A 12,305-nucleotide genomic window follows, 5' to 3' on the forward strand; every position below is an offset into this window, starting at 1 on the left:
AGAGAATTTAATTGATAATGGATCATCCGCTAATGTACTATTTCTACATACTTTACAGGGTATGGGCTTAGACGAGACAAGCATATGTCGTCGGTCGACCGTACTCATCGGCTTTAGTGGAGAATAGAAGTAAACCTTGGGAGAGGTATCTCTACCTGTCTATGCCGGGGGACTCAACTTGTCGACCACATTCGTGGTGCTGGACTCTCCGTTGGCCTACAACATGATCCTAGGCAGACCATGGATCCATGCAATGAGAGCAATACCCTTCAACATTCCATCATGTAGTACGGTTCCCTACACCTTGGGGAGTCATGAGATTAAAGGAGATCAAGGTGCGTCCCGTAATTGTTATAAAAATACAATGAAATCTCCCAAAACCCCCTTATAGCAATTACAGACTAAGCAGTCACATAGTCCTGACCCTGACCAACCTAGCATATAGGAGCTGGATGAAGTACAAATCGATCCAGACTACCCAGACCATAAAGTACAGGTAGGGTCTAATTTGAGTCCTGCTCTTCGAAAAAAGATGATGGACTTCCTCACCACACAACACGACTGTTTTCCTTGATCGCACGCTGACATGACAGGCATAGACCTGTCCATTATAACACAAAGACTACAGGTTGATCCAGACCACCTGCCTGTCAGTCAAAAGAGGCAGAGGTTTGCATCTGAACGTAACAAAGTAATAAACGAAGAAGTCGAAAAATTGCTAGACATAAGATCTGTCAGGGAAGTCCACTACCCTGACTGGTTAGCCAATGTTGTGGTCGTAAAGAAGAAAATTGGGAAATGGAGGGTGTGCATTGACTTCACCGATCTAAACAAGGCATGCCCAAAAGACTCATTCCCTTTACCCCACATAGATATGCTAGTAGATGCAACTGCTGGCCATGAGCCTCTCAGCTTCATGGATGCCTTCTCGGGGTACAATCAAATTCTTATGCACCCCGAAGACCAAGAAAAACCCTCTTTCATAACAGAGAGAGGCATGTTTTGTTATAAAGTTATGTCATTCAGGCTAAAGAATGCAGGAGCCACTTACCAAAGGTTAGTCAACAAAATATTTGCCAATATGCTCGGCGGCACAATGGAGGTGTACATTGACGCCATGTTGGTCAAATCCTTGGAAGCTGCACAACACATCAACCATTTATAGCAGGCCTTTAAGGTCCTAAAAAGGTACAACATGAAATTAAATCTAAATAAATGTTCATTTGGTGTATCTTCAGGGAAATTCCTAGGATATGTAGTCACATATAGAAGAATTGAAGCAAATCCGGACCAGATACAGTCGGTAATAAACATTCCCTCTCCCGAGTGTGTGAAAGACGTGCAAAAGTTAGCAAGAAGGGTAGCGGCCCTGAGTCGGTTCATCTCTCAGTCATCCGAGAAATGTCACCTCTTCTTTACTACTCTGAAGAAACCCAAAGACTTCAATTGGGCCTGCGATGACGCACTTCAACAACTAAAGCAGTACCTTACTTCACCTCCATCGCTTTCAAAACCCAAGCCAGATGAACACCTTTACATTTATTTGGCAGTGTCTGAAACAGCTGTCAGTGCCGTATTGGTGAGAGAAGAGAACGGTAAGTAATTCCCAGTTTATTATGTCAGTAAATGTAGGGTATTATACCCTTATACTAGTGTTTATAGCGGATAACGACATCTAATGTCTAACACTAGTATCCCCAAGATCATCATGCAAAACTAGTAATTAACTAATAGGAAGATCGTAGATTACCTTAATCGCTATTTCCTTCGAGCTAGTCGAATAGATTAAAGAAGACCAAGAGCTTCAAACGTAGCTCCTCTACTTGGGACACCGAATCGTGTATTTAATCTCCCTCCTTGAAAGTTCTCTAGCACTCTAATGGTGGTTTGATAATAAGAACACCTTCTTCTTGCTTGACTAGAAGATAGCTTGGGAATTAGCTCACTTTCTCCTCTCTACTTGATGTGGTAGAGTAAGAAAGCTTAGAGAGAAATTCCACACCTTATTCTCTGCCCTAACAGTGTTTATATAGAATCCTAATAATAATCCACCTCCTTTTAGGTTTCCTAAAACACCCTTTAGAATAAGATTTAGGGAAATTATCGAAAATAGCAACTAGTTGATATTTTCTCAATTACCTAAGGAGATCACGTACAAACCCAGCCAAAATTGGTAGGTTTAATGTTCATAACATAATAAAACGTACCTCCAAAATTCATCCCAATCCGAGTCCCGGAAGTACCCGAACCGGCCTAGGCCCAAAACCCTTATTTCGGGTCTTTTTGCTATCTTTTGCCCAAATTCTATTTAGGCCTGTGAGATATGTTTATGGGACATTCCAATGTTATATCACACTCCCACTAGTCATATCATCCGATTAAATACCCATTCTTATGTGTAACCCGATGTAGGATCCGATCAAAGTTAGCCGCGAATTACTTCGTAATTCGACGATCGTAGTTGGTTTCTAGCTAAACACTACGACCCCTAAATCAATCGGACTTGATGATCTTCTTCATCAATCGTCCTAGCCGACATATTGCTCACATTTCCATCTTGGTCGAAGGACATCTCCTTCAACTCCTTCATACTCCCAATTGGACTTAGAACAAGTGCAATGCCTCGATTCCCGTGTCAATTTAGTATCCCATCTGATACATCACGTGATTCAGAATTTCTTGATCTCCGAGTACAACTGTAAAAGACAAACGATTAATTCTTAATCCGTTTGAGCGCGGCCACGCATTTTCAGTTGTCACTTATCAAGTGGCCTTGGGACACTTTTGACATAATGTGATTAGGATGACACAATCCATTCTTGTGCTCCCACTTAACTTCATGTCTATCCTGTCCTTCCCATTATCTGTCTTTATAACCTCCTTTTACGCCGCGGTGTTTGACGAAACCAAAGTCGGGCATTCCTTACATAAGATGAGTGGAGCACTCATGTTTTGAGGAATCTCTCCAATCTTGTCTTTTGAGAAGTATTTGACGTTCACCAAGAGTGATGTACTTCTCATTAGAGGGTTATCCAGTGTATAAACCTTTTACACACCCGCGTAGTCGAATCGAATACACTATTCCTATAGCCCATGAAACTGCGCTATCCCATCGACTCCCGTACTAGTCTTCATGAGTCATTGTTGTCCATGCAATGACCTGGACTAGGGATTTGACAATAAATATCCCAAGTTCACTTAATAGGGTTTCATTCATCAGATCACATATGTGACAAACCTATTCGGAATGTTTTATCATCAATGGACTGTCGTTTAAATACTAAACCAAATTTAGACGACTTGTGAAATAACTCTGTTATTTCTGATAACGAAAGTTGTAAATCTGAGCCTCTTCCGTAAAACTCTTTTTACCCACTCAGTTTTACTTGTCGAGGTTTATTCCAAATTTACCTCATGCCTTAGACTGTGTATGAATCTCATACTATGTCTTAGGTGACAGTTTAGTTTGACTATCGTGGTAGTCGGTTTTAAACTTTGCTTATTATCAATTAATTTGAAGATTGCTATCTTCAACCTTGATAATATCTAGTAATCTTTACTAGAGTTAAGGCTTTTAATTTCTTATGTAGAATTTACAACGGTTACGGCTTAAACACTTTTAAGCCTACTTTCCTTCCATGTCTGGAAGTTTGCTACGATGACTATTTGTAATACTTTCATCCTTTAGCCTTCTAGGATGTTTCAGTAGTGTTTCGGGTATCCAATCCGAATTGGATGTCTAAATGCTAGTCACGTTCAACATGACTTGATTTTATGTTTTCAAACATAAACGTCTCTCTTATGCGTGCTTGCTCATCGGTGTCTTTTCAAACTCCGATTTGGCAACGCTCTTCGTCATGAGTTTTGGGTCGAGATTCTTTTAGACTTTTCCGAGTCTTAGATTTTCTGTTTCGGATCTCAAGCATCTCAGCGTACTAAGTCTCTCTAATCCTATCATCTTTTTGATCTATGCTTATAGATCTTCAGATGCCCAAAATGGCATTTCATCCTTATGTGTGGTCCTTTTATTGAGTCTGTGTGTTCACTGTTACACAACATCTTATGTCGTACTCAATCTTTTGTATGTACTCTGCATACGGACCCGGAAGGTTTGTTTCTCCCACTTACCTTCTTGAAACTCGTGATTCAAGATTTTTCTTCATTCCTCAAGAATCAAACTTTTTGATTGCCTCTTTGAATCGAAGATTCTAACTCTTGCGTGCTTTTAATCCGCAGATGGATTTCTTAATCATGCCTATGGACATAACTTGATTGGAAGAATCTTATTCTTCTTGTTTTGGGAAACATGAATGCTTCCATCCTTCTCAGTTTTCTACTTTGGAAAACTAATTTAGGTCTTCCGTTGACTTAAATTATCAAGCTTCATGTCTTGACGAGATATGGATTCCATGATGATTTTGGCTTCTAGCCAAAATCTAGAATCAGTTTCCGTTTCCGCGCAGGTCTTTTATCTCTTTAGAAATAACCTTTATTTTTTAGGTCTTTGAGATTTTACTTTTGACCTTTTAGGGCTATTGAACAACAATTTGGAATTTTCTCAACTACTTTGAGATATTCCTTTAGAGACACTTTCACTTGCTTTTAGAGTTCTCCTGCGAATGATATTCGCTTTTGTGCGGTGGATTTATAAGATCATATCTTTAACCTTTCCTTTTTTCGAGGAGCCGCAGTTTGTTGCTCTTGGTCGAATTTAATCGTCCTGTACAAGTTTCATGATTGTTCTTCATGACTCTTCATGATTTTTCTCATGATAGAATTAATTCAACTTGTACTTTTCTCCCACTTATTCTTGTAATAATTTAGTACTTTTCTTCGAGAAATGCTAGTTACTATAAGAATACTATCATGATCAACAAACACTTTGTTCTCTTGATTGTATATGGTGGAAGAAGCCCAAATTTCTTCTAAAGAAATTGCGTCAGATATTAACTAAGTTTTGTAACGATGTTACAAGTTTTAGCCTTAGACGGAGTAGGTTAAGTGTGAAAACAATCGTGTCTAGAATATATCCCAAGGTATTCGGAAGACTGGCTTAAATCCATCATAGATCGAATCATGCATAGTAGTGTTCGATTACTCCCACTGGATCCACCATCTGTCGGATGTGTTCCATGGAGCAGAGTTGGGAAACTGTTTCTCAACTCCTTTGATGGTTATCAAGTGTTTGACTCAAGTTTTCACTATCTTGTCAAATTGATTCTTTACTTCCGATGTACTTTGTTTGAACCTTTCAAACATTCCGACTCACAGTTTATGATTTGTACGTTTCCATACTTCATGAAGCTTGTCGGGGTACTTGTTGAAGTATCTCTCGTTAGCTTCTACAAGTAATACTTATAGGTCTGCATAATACCGTATGAGTCCTAATAGGTTACCAGTCTTATGCCCTTTTGATAGGGTGACTTTGTCAATTAGCCCTCAAGACCTAATCGACAATGCTGAAGTTGATGAGTTTGAATCCTTAAGTTTGCAGGCCGGAGTTGCCGGCGACTGCCGGTAACTTCATATCTCCATTCTCTCCTCTCTCTCTCTCTCTCGTCACACTCTCTCCCTTCCCTCTCTCTCTCTCTCTGATATCTCTCTTTCTTCTCGTTCTCTTCTTTCTCTCTCTAACTCCGGCGAAGGGGGAGGAACCCCTTCTCCGGAGTTCTGGTTGCAGACGAAACCAAAAATCCAGCGAAGGGGGTTCCTCCCCCCTTCGCCAGAGTTAGAGAGAGAGAATAGAGGGAGAAGAGAGAGAGAGGAAAGAAAAGAGAAGAGATGGGAGATAAGTATTACCTGAAAGTGTCGCCGGAGTTTTATGGAGGTCGCCGTAGAAGAAGAGGGAAGAAGCTGAAAATGAAGTGTTTGGAGGAAACAAAAAAAAAATTTCCACCCAAAATTTATTGCCCCAGAAATTTTTCGTATTTCCACAAAACACCGACCTATATATGTATGTATACCTAAGTGGGACCCTTATGCACTTCACTTTTAAGCTAGAAATGCAAGCAAGTAACAATTGTGGGACTAGGTAGACACTTTATCCTCCAAACAACGAGGCACCACCTACACCCCGTCACTCTACACCCGTCACTCTACACCCGTCACTCTAAACCCGTCATTATGCACCCGTCACCGTGCACCATGCACCTTGCAGCCGTCACCGTGCACCATGCAGCTTGCACCCGACACCGTGCACCATGCACCTTCCACTGTCACCGTGCACCCTTCACCGTGCAACCTTCAGCGTGCACCCAGCACCTTGCACATTAACCTTTGTCAGACCGCATCAAGGTACGCAACTTAAATCTTACTGTTGCGTCGATTCATGACACACTAATAATTATACTCATTATTTTTGGGTCAAATAGAGAATATGTTGTCAAAGCATTTTATCATCATTTTATTTCCGTCAAATAATTTTATTGGAGGGAATAATTTTGGCTTTACCAAACAAAAAATTTTGCCCGATTATAAATTCTTTTGGGCAACGAACGAGAAATTTTGCCCAACGCGTTTATCTTGTCAATTGTGCTAATCAATTTTAAGATTTCTCTGAAAGCATACGAATATTACAATACTTCTATTTACAACCAAGGAGCTGATCGTCTTCATCGGTCAAAGCGTCAATTATCAGACCGTCAGTCGGTAACTTAGAGAATCAAGGACACTTGAATTTTTTATCGGATCACTCCGATATCTCTCCTCCAGAGCAACCCGAATTAACTCGATACACGCGACACTTCTCGCGGACAAGTCCCCAGGGGACAGGAACTCGGCCACCAGGCAGCAAATCGTACTACGGATTGGTCATGTAACTTCGAACTACTCTCTAAGTCTTCGCATTCCGTCAACTTAGAGAGTGGGGAACAAATTGTATGGGCCAAAATACGTCACCAGGAGTGTCCCAAGAAATTCACGATTAACGGGCTTACTCGGTGATCAAGCCCATGAACTAAGGGCTAATGGGCCCGACCCATTTACCTTCGGGTACTCCTAAGCAATGCCAAAGTAAAGAAGCACTTCCAGCCCTGGAGGAAGAGGTCCGCCCTCGCCCCCTTACTAGGCTGAAATATTCAAGCACTTCCAACCCTGGAAGAAGAGGTCTGCCCTCGCCTTTTCTTAGCAGACCTAAGTACGGAAGCACATTCAGCCCTGGATGAAAAGGTCCGCCCTTAAATCCTCAACGGACCTCCTGCCGTATATCCGTTGGAGAGACGTTACAGTCATTCAAGATGACAATGTCTCGGATATATCTGTTAGGAGGTTACGAAATCCATATTAAGGTGACAACCCATGCGTTACCATCATTAAAGATGACAACTCATCACCGAGTAGCAGTCGATCCAAGACTCTATAAAAGGACCAAGAAGAAGATGATACAGATCATCTGATTGGGGGCAACCACATATTTCTCTCTCCCGACGACCGTTCACTAAAGAAAGTCGACCTACATTCAAAGGAAGACGACCTATCTTTATCTCATATACGACTACACATCAAAGGAGGTCAACATACATTCAAAGGAGGACGACCTATTTTTATCTCTCCTGACAACCATTCATCAAGGGATGATGACTTATTTCTCTCTCCTGAAGACCGCACATCCAAAGAGGACGACCTACTTTTCTCTCTCCTAACAATCAAAGCATAAGAAAGCCACTTTTTTTCTCCTGGAGGTCAGACCTTCCTTACTCTGCTACATTTACGAGGATCGTCTTAGCCAAGGGCAAACTTCATAATCTCTCTCCAACAAGTCAGTCAATCCGTAGAGAGCGAGTTCCGGCCACTTTACGAGTCGTGCCTAAACTCCGACCACTAACCAACCAACGTAATATTTCCAAGGACATCATTTACACCTCGATAACTTTTCTTGCAAGCTTACTGACTTGACCGTCGGAGCCCCCTTAGGCTGGCACCATCCCGGTGTCCAGAGGGACTTACGGTCACGTGTGTTCTTGTCTCTTTTGTTACAGGTTAAGCCCAAAGACGTCGTCGGTGCCTGCAAAATTATTAACAGGTGGACGTTCGACATCCGGTCAACGACCCGGTCCAGCCCACTTCTTGACCCGTGATTTCCTACCCTCACAATAACCGTAAAGGCTATTCTTTTTTTCTATGCTTATCATTTATGTTTTCTGTTTCTTTCCTTTACTTTTTTTTTAATTAAGCTTATTTTTTATGCTTGGTCTTATATTTCCGTAAAATGCAAATTTGAACCATTTTCGTATTATGGTAGTAAGGCGAAAAACTTATTATTTCTCTTCTTGTTTACTTAAGGAAAACAAAAACTTGTAAACATAAAATTGGAAAAAAAATAAAGAATGGCCCTAACGGTTATGAATCTCTAAAATAGGCTAGTTTGTTAAATATGACTGACCAAGCAGGGTATTCGAAGGAAAAATACAGATAGTTGGGAAGAGGAGATCAATTGGTGTATCACCAATTTTCATGGTAACTCGGTTCTTGGCAGATTGGGTTGCCTTGTGTTTAGTGGATTTATTTATCACATTTGGAGGGAACGTAATAATAAAGTTTTTAGAGGGATATCTCAGTCCGTTCAGGAACTATACAGGGGTGTGGTTAGCGAAGTGAAGATTAAGGTTGCTTCTTGGAAACGCCAACCCAATTGGACTGTCGAAGCCCAACAGATTACCGAGAGGTGGAACTTACACATTTCTTTCCATCTAGAGGCAACCACAATTTGCAAGTTAGCAGGTCCACCGGCAGACCAAGTGCTCATAAACACCGACGTGTCTTATGAGGTTGAATCAGGAGGATAGGGTGCTATTGTTCGTGATGATGTAGGTAGTATCATCGTTGCAGCAGCAGATAAAACTGGGAGATATCCAATAATTGTGCATGAAATGCAGGGTATTAAGTTGGGCCTTCAATTGGCCATTAAGGCCAATAAAAAGAATGTGATAATCCCCACAGACTCCTCTAGAAGTTTCGATCTTGAAGTCTGAAGTTAACCAACCTCCGTGGCAACTACTACGCATAATTCGAGAGATTCGAGAATTATGGACGCAAATGGAAGATTGCTCGATCAAACATGTGTTACGTGAAATAAACCAAGCTGCTGATTATTTATCAAGGATGAATTCGACCACGAGGTATATTGCAATGAGAGGCAATATGATACCAGAAGAGTTAAAGAAGATAGTGCACGAGGATCAAAGTGGTGTAATTATGTGTTAGTCGTTTTTTCTTTGGTTCTTTAGTGTTTGTGTAGGGGACGGGCCCATTAAACCCGTTGACAAAGCCAAAAAAAAAAAAAAAAAAAAGCAGGAAATTGATCATAAATAAGGAACGGAACTCTTATTAGCTTAGCTCAAAGATTCTCCTGTCCTGTATCTAGCTAGTCAAGTATCTCAGGGCAAGGCCACCAAAGGCATGTGGGGGCACGTAGCTCAAAGATTCTCCTGTCCTGTATCTAGCTAGTCAAGTATCTCAGGGCAAGGCCACCAAAGGCATGTGGGGGCACGTGCCCCCACAAGCTCCAACTGACTTCCCCTTAGTATTACTCGAGTGTCACTCCATATACTTTTCCTGCGAACACCCACATAGTTATTAAAGGGAATTTCCTTCCCATATGTACCCATAATATATCTTAAACAATTATACTAAGTCAGAATATTTATTTTTTTGAATAGTTGAGTGTGTGCCTCAAACCCTTAAACAATTATACCTTAAGTCAGAATTTGCACGGTATTATTGTTCTTCATTAGTGAAATTATATACCACGTGTCTTTTTTATAGTTTAATTTCCCTGTAAATTATGTAGGTATTGAGTTATTAACTTAACTACTTCGTTTGATTATTTATGAATGAAACCAAATTACTATCAAAAATAAAATGTGAAACATTTTAGTCTAAAACCACAATAATAGATAGTCAGTCTCCTCAATAATCAAACAAGACAAAACATCTTATTCTATGGACTTTTACGTTGATCCCCTTGGTCAAATCTAAATTTTATACTCTAAAGAGTAAGTATTCTATTATATTTCCATTTAATATTGTGTAATTCTTTTTTTTTTTTGTTCAAAATTTAGAATCAAATTACTTTAAAAATAATTAAGAACATAAAGGAATTTACATATATGTATACATATATTATATATATATATTCCTTAGGATCATTCAAATAAGGTGAAATAAATATATTATTTGGATGAAATTGCGTCCAAGATTGTCATTTTCCAAATATAGTACTGTTGTTAAGGACCAAATTTTTTTTATTATGGAATCGATCGAGAAGGCATTTAATACAGTAAATTACAACATGGTGAATAAATAGATATTGTTTGTTTTACTCATAATATGTTGGTTTTATATAATACATCCTGTCAATGCTAAGTTTTCCAAGGCGAAGGGAATAATGTTTTTTTAAACGTTAAGAAGCAGACACTTGCTTCTCCATTTTTAGAGACATTTATCTGTCCGGAAGAAGATAAGAAAATCTCTCAATATCTCGTTCACATTTAGTTCTTTTCAATATGAAACATTTTTAGAATATAATTACTTAATTACTTCATTTACAATAGAAATATTTAACAACAAAAACCCAGATATGCATGAGATATATGTCAGAAAATCAGATAGATTTGATCTTTGATGTTAAGATTTTGGTTCTTATATGAAAACCATGTGGACCCTTAGATAGACAGAGTGAAAATAAGTATTTAAGCACGACTCAATGCTAGGAGATATCGCGCCAACAACAAGAGAAGTACACATCAGAGCACTGGTAGTGTGGTACTGAGTAGATTAAGTGAAATGGAAATGGGTAGTAGAAGTTGCACGATAATACTTGCAACCGTGACGATACTTGCAGTCTTGTTTGGGTATTCATCAGCTGCTGGAGAGCATGTCGATATCCATATAACGAACGATATACCAGTAGATAAAACATCTGTTTTACTTGTACATTGCAAATCGGCAGACGATGATCTGTTGACACAACAGGTTTATCCTAGTACAACATACAAATTTGATTTTAAGGTAAACTTTGGTGATACAACACTGTTTTGGTGCCGTATGGGTTGGCTTAGGAAATCAGATCAGAAGTTTGTTGAGGCTAACTTTGAAGTATTCAATGCTTATGAAGATGCTTCATACTGCAATGGTGACTGTAAATGGTCAATTCGTGAAGATGGTGCTTATAAATATTTTGCAAAAGAAGAGGTTTATAAATTTCTTGTTAAGTGGAACAACCCCTAGTTTGAGATTTTTTGTTTTTGTTAGAGAGACCCCTAGTTTGAGATAGTTTCACTTTTTGATCTTCCTATGTATTTATTTTGGTTCATCTATGTTATCTGTGAAAGAAATAGCTACATGTATTAAATAAAGAGGTCAATGACTTTAGTCCATTGACTAAATAAAAATGAGCTTTTTGTCGACCAGACTAATTCTTTTTATGAGGATGAGCTCTGGGATGTTCATAAAATTCACCCAATTTTAAAAGAATTGTATAAATTTCATTTTAGTTTGGAACAAATTTGATTTTGTTCAGTAAAATTATATATATTCTTGTCGGAATTGAATTCGGCAAACACAATTTTAATTAGATCCATTAAAAGAATGCCGGTGATTTTGTAAACAAAGTATGTTCATGGATTTTAAAGACTATTGCTATTTTTCTTTCGAAATCCATGTATTGATCAAGGATCTTTGTAAAAGATTTCTAAATATGTCAGTTTCATGGTAACTTTTATATTTTAAAAGTTTAATTGTTTAAAAAGGCCGCGGTTTTAGGGCATAAAGAATAATCTCCGAGGAATAAATTCTCTAGGGAATCCATGTCTTTTTGTGCATTTTCTAGGGCATATTATGTTTTAACCCAAAAATTAACTCCATCAAACACTGCCCCCTAATCTTCATCTTCTTTATCACTTTCACCACCACAACTTCCCACCACCACCATTGCCACCTCTTCTCTCTCACTCAGTCTTACCCTCTCACTCTCTCTATCTCTCTCCCTTCCTCTCTCTCTCTCTCTCACTACTCTCTCTATTGCTCTCACTATCTATGTCTCTCGATCTCTCACTCTCTATGTCTCTTGATCTCTCACTGTTTTTATCTCAATCTCTCATTGTTTTTTTTCTCTCTCAGACACGGTTCCGGCGAAGGGAAGTGTTCCCTTCGCGGCAACCAGACCTCAAGGAGGGTTTCTGGCAAAACCCTTAGAGGATTTCGTGGCCACAAAATTTGTCAATTTGATATCAGTCAAAATGATGAGACCGTTGATGATCAAAAAAATAGTCATTAGTTGACTGAGGTCAATGAGTTAGGAGAAGACC

At 39.2% G+C, this 12,305-nt stretch overlaps 1 protein-coding gene across 1 annotated transcript; it reads left to right on the forward strand.

Annotated features, from left to right (window-relative positions):
* Positions 1 to 10,788: 10,788 nt before the first annotated feature.
* LOC147548287 (S-protein homolog 5-like) lies at positions 10,789 to 11,226 on the forward strand. Its single transcript, XM_086668023.1, has one exon. The coding sequence runs from the start codon at positions 10,789 to 10,791 to the stop codon at positions 11,224 to 11,226; it is 438 nt and encodes a 145-aa protein (XP_086524149.1).
* The last annotated feature ends 1,079 nt before the right edge of the window (positions 11,227 to 12,305 follow it).

The sequence above is a fragment of the Eschscholzia californica genome, unplaced genomic scaffold, assembly GCF_041429995.1.
Source record: "Eschscholzia californica isolate CP2 unplaced genomic scaffold, dmEscCali1.0.p SCAF_3, whole genome shotgun sequence".
Classification (NCBI taxonomy): Eukaryota; Viridiplantae; Streptophyta; class Magnoliopsida; order Ranunculales; family Papaveraceae; genus Eschscholzia; species Eschscholzia californica.

Bases quoted from the DNA above. Each gene is read 5' to 3' on its own strand.
- LOC147548287 (XM_086668023.1), top strand. From the start codon at position 10,789: ATGGGTAGTAGAAGTTGCACGATAATACTTGCAACCGTGACGATACTT.